The sequence below is a fragment of the Salvelinus namaycush genome, unplaced genomic scaffold (assembly GCF_016432855.1).
Source record: "Salvelinus namaycush isolate Seneca unplaced genomic scaffold, SaNama_1.0 Scaffold872, whole genome shotgun sequence".
Taxonomy (NCBI): domain Eukaryota; kingdom Metazoa; phylum Chordata; class Actinopteri; order Salmoniformes; family Salmonidae; genus Salvelinus; species Salvelinus namaycush.
In genome coordinates, this window is record NW_024061611.1 from 23820 (window position 1) to 45000 (window position 21181).

General features: G+C 39.9%; 1 protein-coding gene across 1 annotated transcript; it reads right to left on the reverse strand.

Moving 5' to 3' along the window:
- Positions 1-218: 218 nt before the first annotated feature.
- On the reverse strand, positions 219-19679 carry LOC120043116 (protein asteroid homolog 1-like). Its single transcript, XM_038987836.1, has 5 exons — positions 19265-19679; positions 5381-5907; positions 4565-4784; positions 1279-1450; positions 219-1144 (listed from the first exon to the last, which is right to left on the reverse strand). The coding sequence occupies exons 1-5, from the start codon at positions 19677-19679 to the stop codon at positions 952-954; spliced, it is 1527 nt and encodes a 508-aa protein (XP_038843764.1). The 3' UTR covers positions 219-951.
- Positions 19680-21181: the final 1502 nt, after the last annotated feature.

Genomic DNA, 21181 nt, shown 5'->3' on the forward strand with positions numbered 1-21181 from the left:
CACTGTAAACTGTAACTTAAAGCGGGTACAGCCTCAGTGTTCACTGTAAACATGCACCAGAAGTTGCACAGAATTTTCACAACGTTCAAATTTGCGCTCAGCAGACCTGAACATTTCTGACTGCCGAAAAGAATTAGAGGGATCATTGACTACCACTACTACTACAAATCCCCCGTAATACCTACTTCAAGACCAGCAAGCACACACATTTCATTTAGGACATTTATTTTTCTAGTCTTTCATTAAAACATGTACATAAAATATTTCATAAAAATTTCTGACCTGGGATTTCCAATTCGAGCTAGCCTTAGTGTACTCCATTATCAGTCACCTTTAAAACATACATTTTCAAAACATTAAGGTTTCTTATTCCACTCAATTCTAATCCTAATCCAACCTAATTTATTACTCCATTACATTCTAAACATGCAACATTTTAAACACTCCAACACTATTACATTATCAACCTCCTCCTCTAACAAACATAGTCTATATACATCACACCTTACAGAAAACAACAATATAACATTCTTAACCATTTTAATGCGCTACTTTAATCCACCTTTAATATTTCACAATGTTTTCAACCTTTAACATTTAACATATTTAACCTTGAATTTTCACTTCAATAAACCTCAGTCACAATTCATTTATTCTACTTTTTCTTATTTTCTTTAATCAATGTCAATTAAAGTGAAACTTCTTCATGAGTATGAGTGTATGCAAGTGGGGCCTTCCTACCTATGCCTAAACTGTCACAGAAAACATATATATATAACTCAACAGGTGTTTAGTGGTCCCTATATAGTGGCCCCTATATAGTGGTCCCTATATCTATAACTCAACAGAGCTTTGTTGAATTTTTCCTTCATCTTGTGACAGAACATTGGGACTTCAGTATAGCCTACTCCATCATCATCATCATCATCATCATCATCATCATCATCTTCATCATCCAGCGCCAGAATCTGCAGAGGGGCCGTCAGGTTGTCCAGAGGTCTCAGTTTCATGGGAGTTGAGTATGGCGCCCAGCATGGCTCTGTACAGCTGCCCAGAGGAAGGGTCTTCCATCAGGAGAGAATCCGGGGTCACCCCCCCTCTCAGTTGGCCCACAAGCTGGTGCACCAGACTACCCTTGTACAGCCTAGACTCCAACAGGGAAACAACAGAGGGTTGAATTAGCTGTGTTGCTGCTGGGATAGAAAACAATGTAAAGGAATAACACTGGTCTACTGTAGAGGTTAGAGGTTAGGGTTGATTCAGGAAATGACACCTTACCAGGCACACTGAGGCTCAGGTAGAGGGAGACACAGCAGTTGGTTCAGGTCAAGGCCCTCCCTCAGGCAGCACTGCCATTGGCTATAGGCGTGGGCCACACCCAGGTCTAAATCAGCTCCTAAATCAGGATTCTGAATCAGCCCTCTCAGCCTCTCCAACACTGGTCCCTCCTCTATAAACCCAGATACACAGAAATGGGAGGAGTCATTGGCTGCACTTCACACAATTCAATATTTATGATTTCTACATTGTTCTTTTCCCTGTTGTTGTATTTCACCTTTATTCAACCAGGTAGACTAGTTGAGAACAAGTTCTCATTTACAACTGAGACCTGGCCAAGATATAGCAAAGCAGTGCGACAAAAACAACAACACAGAGTTACACATAAACAAACATACAGTCAATAACACACTAGAAAAATCTGTATACAGTGTGTGCAAATGTAGTAAGGAAGTAAGGCAATAAATAGGCCATAGTGGCAAATATTTACAATTTAGCAGTTTACACTGGAGTGATAGATGTGCAGATGAGGATGTGCAAGTAGAAATTCTGGTGTGCAAAAGAGCAGAAAAACTAAAACAAATATGGGGATGAGGTAGGTAGCTGGTTGGAAGGGCTATTTACAGATGGGCTGTTTACAGCAGCTGCGATCGGTAAGCTGCGCTGACCTCTGACGCTTATAGTTAGTGAGGGAGATATGAGTCTCCAACTTCAGTGATTTTTGCAATTCGTTCCAGTCATTGGCAGCAGAGAACTGAAAGGAAAGGTGGCCAAAGGAGGTGTTGGCTTTGGGGATGTCCAGTGAAATATACCTGCTGGAGCGCGTGCTACGGGTGGGTGTTGCTATGGTGACCAGTAAGCTGAGATAGGCGGGGCTTTACCTAGCAAAGACTTATAGATGACCTGGAGCCAGTGGGTTTGGCGATGAATATGTAGCGAGGACCAGCCAACGAGAGCATATAGGTCGCAGTGGTGGGTAGTATACTCATCCAATTTGCTGAGTAGAGTGTTGGAGGCTATTTTGTAAATGACATCGCCGAAGTCAAGGATCGGTAGGATAGTCAGTTTTATGAGGGTATGTTTAGCAGGATGTGTGAAGGAGGCTTTGTTGCGAAGTAGGAAGCCGATTCTAGATTTCATTTTGGATTGTAGACGCTAAATTTGAGTCTGGAAGGAGCGTTTACAGTCTAGCCAGATACCTAGGTATTTATAGTTGTCCACATATTCTAAGTCAGAAGCGTCCAGAGTAGTGATGCTGGACGGGCGGGCAGGTGCGGGCATCGATCGGTTGAAGAGCATGCATTTAGTTTTATTAGCATTTAGGAGAAGTTGGAGGCCACGGAAGGAGTGTTTTATGGCGTTGAAGCTCGTTTGGAGGTTTGTTAATATAGAGGGAGCTGTTAGCACAATTTTTTCTTGATGTTCCCAAATTAAACTGCCTCATACTCAATTCTTGCTCGTACAATATGCATATTATTATTACTATTGGATAGAAAACACTCTCTAGTTTCTAAAACCGTTTGAATTATGTCTGTGCGTGAAACAGAACTGGACTTAGAGCAATTTCCCTATGTGGAGTTGAGAATGCAGATTTTTCCAACCTGTTCTCAGACCTGTGTATAACTCTGTCTGTCTTCTATTGGTTGAGATGCACTGCATACGCCTTCCCCTGGGTGTCAGCGAATAGAGGGCCTTGAAATGGAGTCTCTAGGCAGATCCGAAAGTCTATAAATTGATTGGAATCGGTGTCCCCCCTTTTGATTCTTTGCGCTGACGCAGTGAGGACCTTGGCATGTCGTTTTAGAAGCTCCCGTTTTAGCTCCTAGATATATCCGGCTCTGTTTTTATTCGATATAGGCTTTAAAGACATCATAATCTTGTTATTTTAAACCGATTTATATCAGTTTATGTCAGTATATTGCGATTTTCGGGTATTTCATTTTCTGCCGTTGTAGGAAGTTGGGTATCTCTCTCTCGCATGCCATTGTTTACTGCTAATTGCAACGTGGAAGATGACTTTCTCCAACCCAGCAACGATTCTTTTGGACAAAGGACACCTATCCCAAGATTCTGATGGGAGGTCATCAAAAAGTAAGAACTATTTATGCTGATAATTCATTGTTCTGTTGAAAAAAGTCAAATGCATAAGACGCCATTACTTGCAGTGTAGCCTTGCTTTATCGCACCCTGTATTGCGCAGTAACGATAATTTTAAAAATGTAATTCAGCAATTGCATTAAGAACTAATTTGTCTTTCAATTGCTGTCCAACCTGTATTTTTTTAGTCAAGTTTATGAATAGTTTTCGATAAGAATAGGTGCCTTTCCAAGATGGCGCCGGACAGATTGCTTGAGTATTTGGACACTATTCTCATTGTATAAGCACGATTTGTGCCGCTAAATATGCACATTTTCGAACAAACTCTATATGCATTGTGTAATATGATGTTACAGGACTGTCATCTGAAGAATTCTGAGAAGGTTAGTGAAAAAATTAATATATTTTGGTGGTTTATACGTTATCGCTCTTTTTGCCTTGAATCAATGCTGGGGTGATGTTTGCACATGTGCTAAGCTAATATAACGCTATATTGTGTTTTCGCTGTAAAACACTTAGAAAATCTGAAATATTGGCTGGATTCACACGATCTGTGTCTTTCATCTGCTGTACGCTGTGTATTTTTAAGAAATGTTTTATGATGAGTAATTAGCTAATACACGTTGCTCTCTGTAGTTATTCTAGTCGCTTTGGTAAGAGTTGTGATGGTGGCTGCAATGGTAAACTATGATTTATACCTGAAATATGCACATTTTTCTAACAAAACATATGCTATACAATAAATATGTTATCAGACTGTCATCTGATGAAGTTTTTTCTTGGTTAGTGGCTATTTATATCTTTATTTGGTGGAATTTGTGATAGCTACTGGTGGAGTAAAAAACTGGTGGAGTAAAAAAAGTGGTGTCTTTTGCTAACGTGGTTAGCTAATAGATTTACATATTGTGTCTTCCCTGTAAAACATTTTAAAAATCAGAAATGATGGCTGGATTCACAAGATGTGTATCTTTCATCTGGTGTCTTGGACTTTTGATTTAATGATATTTAGATGCTAGTATTTACTTGTGACGCTATGCTAGGCTATGCTAGTAGCTTTCTACTGATGGGGGTACTCCCGGATCCGGGTTTGGGAGGTGTTAGAGGTTAACACAGTGTCCAAAGAAGAGCCAGAGGTATACAGAATGGTGTCGTCTGTGTGTTTTTTTTCCATTCATGCTCTGGACCATACCTCTTCCTTCCTCTTCCTTCCTCTGTCTGCAGAGCTCTCCGTACACCAGTCCTAGTAGCAGGGCCTGCAGGAAAGGATGGTCTGGTCGGGGATGGGCGTGCCTCAGCCAGTAGTAGGTAACAGCCACAGGAAGTTTCAGATGAGATGGGAGACCATTCAAAGTGGACTGGGACACACCAAGGGTCTCCAAAAACACCTCAAGCCGCACTGAATGTGGAGCCTAAGAAACAGAACAAGAGAATGAGAATCAATTTCAGAATAAACAGCAGTATGTTTATGTTATACTGTAAACTATAACACATGTATACACACCTGATATACTGTATACTATATCACATGTATACATACCTGATATACTGTATACTATATCACATGTATACACACCTGATATACTGTATACTATATCACATGTATACATACCTGAAATACAGTATACTATATCACATGTCTACATACCTGATATACTGTATACTATATCACATGTACACATACCTTTTATACTGTATACTATATCACATGTCTACATACCTTTTATACTGTATACTATATCACATGTATACATACCATTTATACTGTATACTATATCACATGTATACACACCTGATATACTGTATACTATATCACAATTATACATACCTGATATATTGTATACTATATCACATGTCTACATACCTGATATACTGTATACTATATCACATGTATACATACCTTATATACTGTATACTATATCACATGTCTACATACCTTTTATACTGTATACTATATCACATGTATACATACCTGATATACAGTATACTATATCACATGTCTACATACCTGATCCAGTTTGTTTAGCTGCAGCTGTTGTGCAACTCTGGGCAGGATGGCTTTAACCATGCTGCTGGTCAGGTTCTTGCCTTCCCTGTCATACTCCTCCACTTCCCTCCTCTCACCCAGCAGCAGCCCGTAGAATACCTGCCGTATGGGCCGAGAGGTGATGTTCCCACTAGGGAAGCTGGGATCTTCCACTTGGACAGCCTGTATCACTGGCCTCAGCAGCAGAATGTGTATCATGTAGGAGGAAAGTTTCCCCCTCATCAACGGCAGCAGGGTCCAGTCTGGAAGGACACTCAGATGGTTTAGGAGAAGGCTGGGATCAGGAGCCTTGCCATCATTGAAGAACCTCTCCAGGCAACCGAGGGGAATCTTGTACTCTTCTATGCCCAGAGAGAGGGCCTGGAGGGCAGCATCCATGTTGTCTCTGTTGTTCCCATGACCGATGAAGCTGGGCACAGAGTCCAAGGCCTCCCGCTGTCCCTGGAAACGGGCCAGCCAATCCAGCAACCTGTTGAAGAAGACAACCCCTTCCCAAGCACAAAACACACACACACACACACATATATATATATAATTGTTACTATGTTCTACATTGTAGAATAATAGTGAAGACATCAAAACTATGAAATAACACATATGGAATCATGTAGTAACCAAAAAGGTGTTAAACAAATCAAAATATATTTTATATTTTAGATTCTTCAAAGTAGCCACACTTTGCCATGATGACAGGTTTGCAAACGCTTGGCATTCTCTCAACCAGCTTCACCTGGAATGCTATCCAACATTCTTAAAGGAGTTCCCACGTATGCTGACAGCTTGTGAGTATACTCAAATTCAGTTTGATGTAGTTGATCAATCAATGTCGTTATATTATTAGTATAATAACATGATAATTTAAGTGCTATTTGAAATCTTCAACATAGAAATGCTACCAAAAATAATTTACTGAAACTTGTTACAAATGATGGAGTCACTCATGATTCACCAAATTATATTTTGAAAGAGGAAGAAAAATACTTTAAGCATATGTTTTCATTTCAGTCTCCTCCATCTCCACGAAACAAAGTTAATTGTACGGATCGTTTTCTATTAATAATGTAAAATTAACAGCTGTACAGCTGGTCCGTTATTAACGTGTTTTAACCACTCCTATAAAAATGTTAGACTATGAGATACTCAGAAAGAAGGTCTGATTTCACTATTACTGAGACAGTAACCAGGTGGTAAATATAAGTAAACAAAAAAAATTGGAGGCCTCCTATACTTCAATGTTCTGATGCAAAATTCTAGCAAAATGCATAGCGCATAGAATTAAAAATGTATTGTTGGATATTATTCATCCTAATCCTACAGGTTTTTTACATGGACGATACATTGGAGATAATATAAGAGAAGTACTGGAAACAATAGAACACTGGGAAAAATCTGGGAAAACCAGGCCTGCTATTCATAGCTGACTTTGAAAAGGCCTTTGATAAAATACAACTGGAATGTATATATAAATGTCTGGACTATTTTACTTATACAATAGGTTAAATAGGTTTCACTTATACAATAGGTTAAAGTTATGTATAGTAACCCCAGGTGTAAAATAGTAAATATTGGCTACTTCTCAGAAAGTTTAAACTGTCAAGAGGATTAAAACAAGGTTGTCCACTATCGGCATATCTATTTATTTTGGCCATCGAAATCAGATCCAACAATACTATTAAGGGGCTAGAAATCCAGGTCTTAAAAACAAAGGTGTCATTGACGATTCATGTTTTCTTTTAAATCCACAATTTGGATCCCTGCACAGCCTCATAGAGGATCTAGATAATTTTTCTAACCTCTCTGGATTACAACCGAATTACGATGAGTGCACCATATTACGTATTGGATCACAAAACAATTTAACTTTCACAATACCGTGTAGTTTTGTCACGACTTCCGCCGAAGACGGTCCCTCTCATTGTTCGGGCGGCGCTCGGCGGTCGACGTCACCGGTCTTCTAGCCATCGCCGCTCCACTTTTCATTTTCCATTTGTTTTGTCTTGTTTTCCTGCACACCTGGTTTTCATCTCCCCGTAATTACTATGTGTATTTAGCCCTCTGTTCCCTCCATGTCTGTGTGGGGTATTGTTTATTGTCAGGTTGGCACGCTTCCGGCTGGTTTGCGCTGGCTTTTGTTTTGCACCCGTGCTTTGTGGCAGCCGGTAGTGTGTACTTGGTTATTGTACTTTGTGCTGACTCACTTGTTCTTTGGGCATTTGTTTTTGTGACGCGGTTGCGTTCTGTTTTAGTGAATTGCCTCAGTAAAGTGCTTTGTCCTCTCTTCTCTGCTCTCCTGCGCCTGACTTCCATGCACCAGCTACACCCAGCATCTGACAAGTTTACCAATAAAATGGTCTGACAGTGAAGTGGACATACACAGTATTCATATCCCGAAGAAAAAATGATCTCACTACAATACATTTTAACAGAAAGTACATTTTCAATATCTGTCTATTTGTGGAAAAAAGTAATATCCCGCCTACACCTAACCATTGTTTGTGTAAATTATATGAGGTAAAAAATATTCCACTTTATTTGGAATGGCAAGCTAGACAAAATTAAATGGGCCTATTTAAATAATGACTATGAACTCGGAGGGCAGAAATGGCTACAGACGTTAGTGCTACGGGTCGGTAGTCGTTTAGGCAGGTTACCTTAGTGTTCTTGGGCACAGGGACCTTTTGTCAATAGGGGGAGCTGTTAGCACTATTTTTTTCTTGACCATTCCAAATTAAACTGCCTAGTACTCAATTCTTGCTCGTACAATATGCATATTATTATTATTATTGGATAGAAAACACTCTATAGTTTCTAAAACCGTTGGAATTATGTCTCTGAGTGAAACAGAACTCATTCTACAGCACTTTTCCTGCCAGGGAGTGAGATTTCAGAAATCTTGGCCCCTGTTCCCAGGTCAGTTTTTAAGTCCCTGTGAATGCTATGGGGCTACAAACACTGCCTGCGCCTTCCTCTAGATGTCAGTAAGTGGTGACAATTTGAATGGAGTCGATTGCGCAATCTGGGACTTTATAAAAGACCAAAAGGCGGAAGTAGCTTTCTTTTCTTCCCTGCGCTTGACGCACGATGGACGTCGGACTGGCCTCCTTCCAAGCTTTGGTTTAGCCAGTAATATATCTCCGGTCATGTTTGTACTCGTTATAGGTGTTAAAGACATCATAAGGTAGTTAATTTAAACCGACTTATAGCAATTTATGTCAGTTTATTGCGATTTTCAGGCATTTCTTTGTGACGCACTTTGAAGAGTTGGACACTTTTCCTGTAGATGCCGAACGTTAGTGGCCATTTCGACATGACAAGAGGACATCTTTCGACCAAAAGACGATTAGACCGGAGAAAGGACACCTTGCCCAAGATTCTGATGGAAGTTCAGCTAATAGTAAGAACTATTTATGCTGATAAATCGTTGTTCTGTTGAAAAATGTTAAATGCATTATCCGCCATTTTTTTGGGGGTAGCTTCGCTTTGGCGCACCCTGTATTGCACAGTAAGGATAATTTAAAAAATGTAATTCAGCGATTGCATTAAGAACTAATTTGTCTTTCAATTGCTGTCCAACCTGTATTTTTTAGTCAAGTTTATGATTATTTATTGATTAGACTAGATCACTCTCCAAGATGGCGCCCGACATTTTCTGGCCAGTTTGGCTACTATTCTCATTGTATAACCACGATTTTTGTGGCTAAATATGCACATTTTCGAACAAACTCTATATGTATGTTGTAATATGATGTTACAGGAGTGTCAGCTGAAGAATTCTGAGAAGGTTAGTGAAAAAATTAATATATTTTGGTGGTGATAACGTTATCGCTCTCTTTGCCTTGAATCAATGCTGGGGTAAAGTTTGCACATGTGGTATGCTAATATAACGATTTATTGTGTTTTCGCTGTAAAACACTTAGAAAATCTGAAATATTGTCTGAATTCACAAGATCTGTGTCTTTCCATTGCTGTGCGCTGTGTATTTTTAAGAAATGTTTTATGATGAGTAAATTGGTAATACACGTTGCTCTCTGTAGTAATTCTAGTCGCTTTGGGGAGATTTGTGATGGTGGCTGCAATGGCAAACTATGATTTATACCTGAAATATGTACATTTTTCTAACAAAACCTATGCTGTACAATAAATATGTTATCAGACTGTCATCTGATGAGGTTATTTCTTGGTTAGTGGCTATCAATATCTTTATTTGGTCGAATTGGTGATAGCTACTGGTGGAGAGAAAAAATGGTGGACTAAGAAAAATGGTGTCTTTTGCTAACGTGGTTAGCTAATAGATTTACATATTGTGTCTTCCCTGTAAAACATTTTAAAAATCAGAAATGATGGCTGGATTCACAAGAAGTTTATCTTTCATCTGGTGTCTTGGACTTGTGATTTAATGATATTTAGATGCTAGTATTTACTTGTGACGCTATGCTAGGCTATGCTAGTCAGCTTTTTTACTGGTGGGGGGTGCTCCCGGATCCGGGTTTGGGAGGAACTAGAAGTTAAAACATGTTGGTATTACAGACTCGGACAGGGAGAGGTTGTCACTGACGACATTTGCCAGTTGGTCAGCGCATGCTCTCAGTACATGTCCTGGTAATCCGTCTGGCTCTGCGGCCTTGTGAATGTTGCCTGTTTAAAGGTCTTACTCACATTGGCTGCGGAGAGTGTGATCACACAGTCTTCCAGAACAGCTGGTGCTCTCATGCATATTTCAGTGTTATTGCCTCGAAGCAAGCATAGAAGTAGTTTAGCTCGTAATTAGCCACATACAGGTTAACTAAATTGAACAAGGCATCCCCTAAGCCAGTTACAGGCCATTCACAAAGCAGTTGTGGCAATTTTAAAGATATTGATAACTGTGCACCAGTGGCATTTTGCACTAATGTGATAAATAAAAAATTAATTGTAATGTGTAATTAAAAGTACAACATTATTCAGTTGGAAAATGAACATTAAAACAATTGAATAAGCTAAATATGCACCTTAGAGACTGTTGACCTATGTACATAACCATTGAACACTGGTCACTTTTTATTACTGTTTTCTTAATTTTATTTGTATTTTAGGGTGGTCACTTTTTATTCCTGTTTTCTTAATTTTATTTTTATTTTAGGGGGTAGATCAGCTTTAATATAGTATGTAGATAGATTGTAGCGTCCATCAATGTAATTGTCTGCATAATTTTCAATCCCCCATATCCCATATACAGTTGAAGTCGGAAGTTTACATACACTTAGGTTGGAGTCATTAAAACTCTATTTTCAACCACTCCACAAATTTCTTGTTAATTAACAAACTATGGTTTTGGCAAGTCGGTTAGGACATTCTACTTTGTGCATGACACAAGTAATTTTTCCAACAATTGTTTACATTATTTAACTTATAATTCACTGTATCACAATCCCAGTGGGTCAGAAGTCTACATACACTAAATTGACTGTGCCTTTAAAAAGCTTGGAAAATTCCAGAAAATGATGTCATGGCTTTAGAAGCTTCTGTTAGGCTAATTGACATAATTTGAGTCAATTGGAGGTGTACCTGTGGATGTATTTCAAGGCCTACCTGAAGGTACCACATTCATCTGTACAAACAATAGTATGCAAGTATAAACACCATGGGACCACGCAGCCGTCATACCGCTCAGGAAGGAGACGCGTTCTGTCTCCTAGAGATTCATGTACTTTGGTGTGAAAAGTGCAAATCAATCCCAGAACAACAGCAAAGGACCTTATGAAGATGCTGGAGGAAACAGGTACAAAAGTATCTATATCCACAATAAAACGAGTCCTGTATCAACATAACCTGAAAGGCCGCTCAGCAAGGAAGAAGCCACTGCTCCAAAACCGCAATAAAAAGCCAGACTACGGTTTGCAACTGCACATGGGGACAAAGATCATACTTTTTGGAGGAATGTCCTCCAGGTCTGATGAAACAAAAATAGAACTGATTGGCCATAATGACCATCGTTATGTTTGCAGGAAAAAGGGTGAGGCTTGCAAGCCGAAGAACACCATCCCAACCGTGAAGCACGGGGGTGGCAGCATCATGTCGTGGGGTGCTTTGCTGTAGGAGGGACTGGTGCACCTCACAAAATAAATGGCATCATGAGGAAAGAAAATTATGTGGATATATCTATATATCTCAAGACATCAGTCAGGAAGTTAAAGCTTGGTCACAAATGTGTCTTCCAAATTGACAATGACCCCAAGCATACTTGCAAAGTTGTGGCAAAATGGCTTAAGGACAACAAAGTCAAGATATTGGAGTTGCCATCACAAAGCCCTGACCTCAATCCTATAGAAAATTTGTGTCAAGAACTGAAAAAGCATGTGCGAGCAAGGAGGCCTACAAACCTGACTCAGTTACACCAGCTCTGTCAGAAGGAATGGGACAAAATTCACCTAACTTATTGTGGAAGCTTCTGGAAGGCTACCCGAAATGTTTGACCCAAGTTAAACAATTTAAATGCAATGCTACCAAATACTAATTGAGTGTATGTAAACTTCTGACCCACTGGGAATGTGATGAAATAAATAAAAGCTGAAATAAATCATTCTCTCTACTATTATTATGACATTTCACATTCTTAAAATAAAGTGGTGATCCTGACTGACCTAAGACAGGGAATTATTACTACGATTAAATGTCAGGAATTGTGAAAAACTGAGTTTAAATGTATTTGGCTCAGGTGTATGTAAACTTCCGACTTCAACTGTGTATATATATTTATATATACACAATACAAAACCTTACTGAGTACCACTCTTCGTATTTTGAAGCATAGTGGTTGCTGCATCATGTTATGGGTATGCTTGTAATCGTTAAGGTTAAGGGTAAAAAAAGAAAGGGAATGGAGCTAAGCACAGGTAAAATCCTAGAGGTAAACCTTGTTCAATCTGCTTTCCACCAGACACTGGGAGATTCATTTACCTTTCAGCAGGACAATAACCTAAAACACCAGGTCAAATATACACTGGAGTTGCTTACTCTGAACACAGTGAATGTTCCTGAGTGGCCAAGTTACAGTTTTGACTTAAATCTGCTTGAAAATCTATCGCAAGACTTGAAAATGGTAGTCTAGAAATGATCGACAACCAATTTGACAGAGCTTGAAGAATTTAGAAAATAATAATGGACAAATATTGTACAATCCAGGTGTGCAAAACTCTTAGAGACTTACCCAGAAAGGTGATTCCAACATGTATTGACTCAGAGGTGTGAATTCTCATGTAAATGAGATATTTTTGTATTTAATATTGAATGCATTTCACTTTGTCATTACAGGGTATTGTGTGTAAATAGGTGATAAAAAATATGTTTAATACATTTTGAATTCAGGATGTAACACAATAAAATGTGTAATAATTGAAGGGGCAGTAAAACTTTCTGAAGACACCAATAAACTCTGATTTGATGAGGAAGAAAATAATATTTTAAATAAAAACTTCACCTGCAGAAATGAATGCTGGTTAATATATAATTGTTTTTGCATATTTTTTATGTGGACATTTCAGTTAATTAAAATAGTGTTTATTAATGTACACATTACTATTTAGAGATTTCTTTTTTTTCAGCTTCAGATAGATTGCTTATTGACAATAGATTGCTTATTGACATCTACAAATGAATGTAGGAATAATTATTAATAAATGGTAAGTAAGCTCTTTACAACCGGTTTATAAATGGTTTAATAAGGGACCTTAATAAAGTGTTACCAGTACTTTGAAACTCAGTTGAAACTATACCTATCGTGTACTTGATCACTCTTTGAGCAGAGTTTCATAAAAATAAAAATAAACTTAAAGGCACTACTAAAAGACTGAAAAAAGTTCATTTAAAATGCACTTTTAATAAGTGTATTGAAGTGAAATTATAGTATATGTGTAGTATACTTAAAGATATACTAGAAAAGTGCATCTTGTATTTGAAGTACATGTATATTATATGAATCTGTAGTATTTAAGCATCCTTCAATATACATGTAATATATTCTTTTTTACCGATTGGGTTCCATCTGTGAGTAGTCTTCCTACCTGATGGGAATTATTGGCACTCCAACACTACGGCACCCTCCCCTTGTGAGGATAAAGGTACTGAGACTTATTCTAGAATGTTTTCTGAGATTCTAGAACACCTTGTGAGGATAAAGGCACTGAGACTTATTCTAGAATGTTTTCTGAGATTCTAGAACACCTTGTGAGGATAAAGGTACTGAGACTTATTCTAGAATGTTTTCTGAGATTCTAGAACACCTTGTGAGGATAAAGGTACTGAGACTTATTCTAGAATGTTTTCTGAGATTCTAGAACACATTGAGAGGGATCTTAGAACAGTCCTCCATACAGAATCCTTTCAGATCCTTGATATCCTCTGTCTGTGCTTATGGACTGGCCCTGTTCAATTCAAACCACAGGTTTTCAATGGGGTTCAAGTCCCGGAGACTGTGAGGGAGTTTGTTGTGTGCTTGGGGTTATTGTATTGCTGCAAGCAGAGGCAACCAGTTTTTTTGGGCTAAAATGTCCTGGTACTTGGTAACTTTCATGATGTCATTGACTTTTAACCTCTACTTAACACCCATCCCGGATCAGGGAGCATCCTCATCAGTAAAAGCTGACTAGCATAGCCTAGCATAGCGCCACAAGTAAATAATAGCATATAAATATCATGAAATCACAAGTCCAATACAGCAAATGAAAGATAAACATCTTGTGAATCCAGCCATCATTTCCGATTTTTTAAATGTTTTACAGCGAAAACACAATATGTATTTCTATTAGCTAACCACAATAGCCAAAGACTCAACCGCATATTTTCACAATTTTTCTACCGCATAGGTAGCTATCACAAAACCGACCAAATAGATATATAATTAGTCACTAACCAAGAAACAACTTCATCAGATGACAGTCTTATAACACGTTATACAATAAATGTATGTTTTGTTCGAAAATGTGCATATTTGAGGTATAAATCATAGTTTTACATTGCAGCTACCATCAAAAATATCACCAAAGCAGCCAGAATAATTACAGAGAGCAACGTGAAATACCTAAATACTCATCATAAAACATTTATGAAAAATACATGGTGTACAGCAAATGAAAGATAAACATTTTGTGAATCCAGCCAATATTTCCGATTTTTTAAGTGTTTTACAACGAAAACACAATATAGCATTATATTAGCTTACCCCAATAGCCAAACACACAACCGCATTTATTCACCGCATAGATAGCATTCGCAAAAACCAGCAAAAGATATAAAATTAATCACTAACCTTGACCAACTTCATCAGATGACAGTCTTATAACATCAGGTTATACAATACACTTATGTTTTGTTCGAAAATGTGCATATTTAGAGCTGCAAACCGTGGTTATACATTGTGAATATGTAGCATCGATTCACCAGAATGTCCGGAGCTAGTTTGGACACTCACCTAATCTGACCAAAGAACTCATCATAAACTTTACATAAAAATACTTGTTGTATGGCAAATGAAAGATACACTGGTTCTTAATGCAAACGCTGTGTTAGATTTTTAAAAATAACTTTCCCATAACAAACAGCTTGCGTTATTGCAAGACAGCGCCCGCCAAAACGGCAGAGAATAGGAATAACATTTTCCACAGAAATACGAAATAACATCATAAATTGTTCTTACTTTTGTTGAGCTTCCAACAGAATCTTGTACAAGGAGTCCTAGGTCGAGGATAAATCGTTGTTTGGTTTTAGAATGTCCTTTTCTCCTGTCGAATTCGTGCCACAATGCTAGCCAATGTTGATGACGTTCCCAGTTTCTCTCGACGCAAAGAACGGAAAACTCCAAAAGTCTCAATAAACGTTGAATAAACTGATGAAACTCGGTTGAAAAAACCTACTTTATGATGTTTTTCTAATATGTATCAAATAAAAACAGAGCCGGAGATATTAGCCGTGTATACCGAACGCTTTTCAGAAGCCAATGTCGAGCTCCGCCTCGCGCCTTGGTAGACAAAGGAAATTCCTGACCTCCCACTCCAAAGGCTCTTGTTCGACCTCAGATCAAGCTAGACACCCCATTCCACCTTCCACTGCCTGTTGACATCTAGTGGAAGGCGTATGAAGTGCATGCATATCGATAAATATTAGGCAATTGAATAGGCAGGCCCTGGAACAGAGCATCGTTTTCAGATTTTTCACTTCCTGTCTGGAAGTTTGCTGCAAAATGAGTTCTGTTTTACTCACAGATATAATTCAAACAGTTTTAGAAACTTGAGTGTTTTCTATCCAATAGTAATAATAATATGCATATTGTACGATCTAGAATAGAGTACGAGGCAGTTTAATTTGGGCACGATTTTTCCGATTTTTAACCTCTCTGGTACCAGTGGGACGGTAGCGTCCCACCTCAACAACAGCCAGTGAAATTGCAGGGCGCCAAATTCAAAACAACAGAAATCCCATAATTAAAATTCCTCAAACATACAAGTATTATCCACAATTTCAAAGATAAACTTCTTGTAAATCCAACCACAGTGTCCGATTTCAAAAAGGCTTTACTGCGAAAGCACACCATGCGATTATGTTAGGTCAGCACCTAGTCACAGAAAACCATACAGCCATTTTTCCAGCCAAAGAGAGGAGTCACAAAAAGCAGAAATAGAGATTCAATTTATCACTCACCTTTGATGATCTTCATCAGGTGGCACTCATAGGACTTCCTGTTACACAATACATGTATGTTTTGTTCGATAAAGTTAATATTTATATCCAAAAATCTCAGTTTACATTGGCGCGTTATGGTCAGAAATGCACTGTCTCAAACAAACATCCGGTGAAAGTGCAGAGCCACATCAAATTACAGAAATACTCATCATAAACATTGATAAACGATACAAGTGTTAAACATATGAATAAAGATACACTTCTCCTTAATGCAACCTCTGTGTCAGATTTCAAAAAGGCTTTAAGGAGAAAGCACACTTTGCGATTATGTTAGGTCTGCACCTAGCCACAGAAACCCATTCAGCCATTTTCCAGCCAAGGAGAGTGTCACAAAAGTCAGAAATAGCATTAAAATGAATCACTTACTCCTGATGATCTTCATCTGGTGGCACTCCCAGGTCTCCATGTTAGGCAATAAATGTTAGTTTTGTTCGATAATGTCCCTCTTTATGACCAAATTCCTCCTTTTTGTTCGCGCGTTTTGTCCAGTAATCCGAATGCTTAAGGCGCGTACACTAATTCCAGACGAAAAGTTTTTTAAAAAGTACAATATAAGTTAGTAGAAACATGCCAAACGATGTTTAAAATCAAGCCTCCGGTTGTTTTTGTCATAAATAATCAATAATATTTCAACCGGACAAAAGCTTTGTCAATAGGAAAGGAGAAACAAGAAAGGTGCGTTCCCGATCAGGGCGCATGGCTGATGAATGGAAATTTCCACTGATTGAAAGGGCTGTATCTCCCTAATTTTTCTGAATAAAAGCCTGAAACAATGCCTAAAGACTGACCACATGTAGAGGAAGACAACGAGCTCGTGAACTGGGTCCTAAGTCTTTGTATGGTGGATAGGCTTTCAATGGAAAAATAGCCTTTCAAAATAATAGTACTTCCTGGTTGGATTTTGCTCGGGCTTTCGCCATATCAGTTCTGTTATACTCACAGACATTATTTTAACAGTTTTGGAAACTTTGGAGTGTTTTCTATCCTACTAATTATATGCATATCCTATCTTCTGGGCCTGAGTAGCAGGCAGTTTAATTTGGGCACGCTTTTCATCCAAAATTCCGAATGCTGCCCCCTACCCTAGTGAAGTTAACAAGGGCCACAGGACCAGTGGTAGCAAAATAGCCCCTTAACCTCAAAGATGCACCACCATATTTTAACGTAGGTATGAGGTACTTTTCTGCATTTTTCTACTCCAAACTCATGACTGGTGTTCTATTTTCATGTGATCTGACCATAGCACCGCCTGGAGTTTAAGAAACAGTATTGGCACTTGGATTGGAACCGGTGTTATGGTCAGATGACATGAAAATAGGCCGTATAGGCCTATAGATCCTGGTCAAAAGTAGTGCACAACCCTATAGATCCTGGTCAAAAGTAGTGCACCACCCTATGGGCCCTGGTCAAAAGTGTAGGGAACAGGATGCCATTTGGAACGTAAGGTATGTTTCTTCTATATTGAGTCCTCTACTAACACAAAGATAAAGATCATGTTTACCAATATGGAGGTTTGGGGGCTGATAATCACTGTTTGAAATGCATTAAGTGACATCTGCAGATTTATGACTGGGATTTTCAGGCTGTGTGACATGGAAACCATTTAGGGACCAAGACTCGTTTGGGGGAAGAGATACGACAGAAACCTTTGCAATGCAGCTGTACGTTAACTAGTCACACACACACTCGCACATGAGTATGAACACAAACGCTGACGTAAACTACAAAACCTCTCCCTCTCCTTCTCTCTATCTCTCTCCGACTGTCCCATTCAGTTTCAGCCGTCAAAAGAGCTTGGCTTCCAGCCAGGCAGTAATATTAAGCCTGTATAAATATATTAAAAAGGAATTTGTACTCTTTTAATCTCTGAATTAACACTTAGCTGGTGGAAACACTTCATTCTGTTTCTTTGCTTGTAGTATTTGTAGTATTTGTTTACAAAATGAAAATAAAGCTACTATAACTGTATGGTATTTCATATGGTATGTTGTTGTGAGTTGCTGCTTGCATTTGACCAGTTGTCTCAGATAAACAGAATGAATGTCAGTGGTGTGTTTTCTGATTTCAGATATAAATACTAACTAGAGTCATGTTGTAATGTAGTAGTAATGTCATGTTTAACTGAATGACTTTTACTATGTTTTTTTTTTTTTTTTTTTTTTTTTTTTTCATTTTATCCCCTTTTCTCCCCAATTTTCGTGGTATCCAATCACTAGTAATTACTATCTTGTCTCATCGCTACAACTCCCGTACGGGCTCGGGAGAGACGAAGGTCGAAAGCCATGCGTCCTCCGAAGCACAACCCAACCAAGCCGCACTGCTTCTTTAACACAGCGCGCCTCCAACCCGGAAGCCAGCCGCACCAATGTGTCGGAGGAAACACCGTGCACCTGGCCCCCTTGGTTAGCGCGCACTGCGCCCGGCCCGCCACAGGAGTCGCTGGAGCGCGATGAGACAAGGATATCCCTACCGGCCAAACCCACCCTAACCCGGACGACGCTAGCCCAATTGTGCGTCGCCCCACGGACCTCCCGGTCGCGGCCGGCTGCGACAGAGCCTGGGCGCGAACCCAGAGACTCTGGTGGCGCAGTTAGCACTGCGATGCAGTGCCCTAGACCACTGCGCCACCCGGGAGGCCCCCGACTTTTACTATGTTGAGTCTTACACTAAACATGATCATATGTGAAAATAGCATCCCTCTTTTTCAGTCCCCAGGTCCAGAACAAACGTACAGTAATATACACAGCCATGAGTGCATTGAAATCCCTTCCATCTTATATACTGACATGTATGTAGAACTGATAGATGCACACACACTACATGTATTTTTATATTTATTTATGTAAATTGTAAAGTCTTTTGTCTGTAATGTATTTTGTGTTATGTGTGGGACCCCAGTAAGACTAGCTGTCTCCATTGACATCGGCTAATGGGGATCCTAATAAATCAAATCAAAATATATATGAACCACGTTACAATTCCCACCAAGTGTGTTAACCCTGTTGGCACGATGAATAGGATGGTTGCCTTTCATGCCAGCTACCAAGGTTCGCTTCTGTGCCCCGTTGTTCGCTACAGTATTATATGAGTATTTTGTTTATTTCACTATACACATAATTTATTAAAACTTACTTGACTTCTGATTGTCGTCCAACCTAATGGGAAAGCCCATGTCACGCAAGTTGACATAGTCGTTTCCTGCGATGGCAGCGAAGACTGGGAGAAGCTGTCTGTTGATGTTGACTTGTCTGCAGAAGCTTGTTGTGGTGTACCTCTTGCAGGGGATGTAATTCTGAGAACTCCCGCGTTGCACAGACACGTTCTGCCACTGAAAATGGAAGAAGGGCAGATATCCTGCCTGGATGTCAAAAATATTAAAGTCACTGTCATTGGACAGGACCGGACAGTTCCACCTTTGAGCCAAGGAGGCTATTTCTTGGTCTACTTCAAAGATGCACTGTGCGAATGGCACATTCAGGCTGGAGAGGACCTGTTTGAAGACTTGTTTGACGAGGATTGGTATTATTGTGTCCCCCTGAAGCCCCATAGACAAATTGTTGATCTTTGATTGAAATCGTTGTCGGAGAGTTTCAAACTTTTTATCGGTGTGGTCGGATCCTCCATCTATAACCACATAAGGTTCAATGCTACAATCTCTCAGAGCCTTAAAGAACTTGCAGACCTGGTCCTCAAAATCATCATAATCCCTTCCATGCTGCTGATCCCCACCTGAGGTAAAATAAAGAAAGTGGTAGATACTACTACCATCTATTATCAACCTGCTGTGTCTGAAGTGATCATCTGTTAAAATCTCTCCATGATCCTTTATAAATCTGGCCAAACCCTGGATTCCCATGATGTTCTCCGTCTGGGATGTGATGTCTTCACAAGTGAAGAGTTTCAGTCACAGGACTATTTATAGCATCTTTAACAATGGATGAGTTTCCATTTCCTTAAGTTTCAATTTCCATACGTCATATCTCTAACGGATGACCTACTGCACAACATTTGTATAAACTGGTTGGGTTGGTTGGTAAAGGACTGTATTTAGTGGCCACCCTGACTATTTGTTTGTTTTTTACACTGCTGCTACTCTCTGCGTAATATCTATGCATAGTCACTTTAACCCGACCTACGTATAAAAATGACCTTGACTAACCTGTACCCCCGCACATTGACTCGGTACCGGAACCTCCTGTATATAGCCTCGTTATTGTTGTGCAATTTTGTTGTGTTACTTTTTGATGAATTTTTTACTTTAGTTAATAATTTAATAAATATTATCTCTACTCTATGTATTGAAATGTATTGTTGGTTAAGGGCTTGTAAGTAAGCATTTCACAGTAAGGTCTACAGCTGTTGCATTAGGACAAATAAAATGTGATTTGAGGGTGGTGTGGGTTACCGTGGTGGTGGTGGTGATGTGGGCTACCGTGGTGGTGGTGGTGGTGTGGGCTACCGTGGTGGTGGTGGTGGTGTGGGCTAACGTGGTGGTGGTGGTGGTGGTGTGGGCTACCGTGGTGGTGGTGGTGGTGTGGGCTACCGTGGTGGTGGTGTTGTGGGCTACCGTGGTGGTGGTGTGGGCTACCGTGGTGGTGGTGGTGGTGTGGGCTACCGTGGTGGTGGTGGTGTGGGCTACCGTGGTGGTGGTGGTGTGGGCTACCGTGGTGGTGGTGGTGTGGGCTACCGTGGTGGTGGTGGTGTGGGCTACCGTGGTGGTGGTGGTGGTGTGGGCTACCCTGGTGGTGGTGGTGTGGGCTACCGTGGTGGTGGAGTTGTGGGCTACCGTGGTGGTGGAGTTGTGGGCTACCGTGGTGGTTGTGAGGGCTACCATGGTGGTGGGGGTGGTGTGGGCTACCGTGGTGGTGGTGGTGATGTGAGCTACCATGGTGGTGGTGGTGGTGTTTTATACCATGGTGGTGGTTGTGGTGTGGGCTACCGTGGTGGTGGTGGTGGTGGTGGTGGTGGTGGTGGTGGTGGTGGTGGTGGTGGTGTGGGCTACCGTGGTGGTGGTGGTGTGGGCTACTGTGGTGGTGGTGGTGGTGTTGG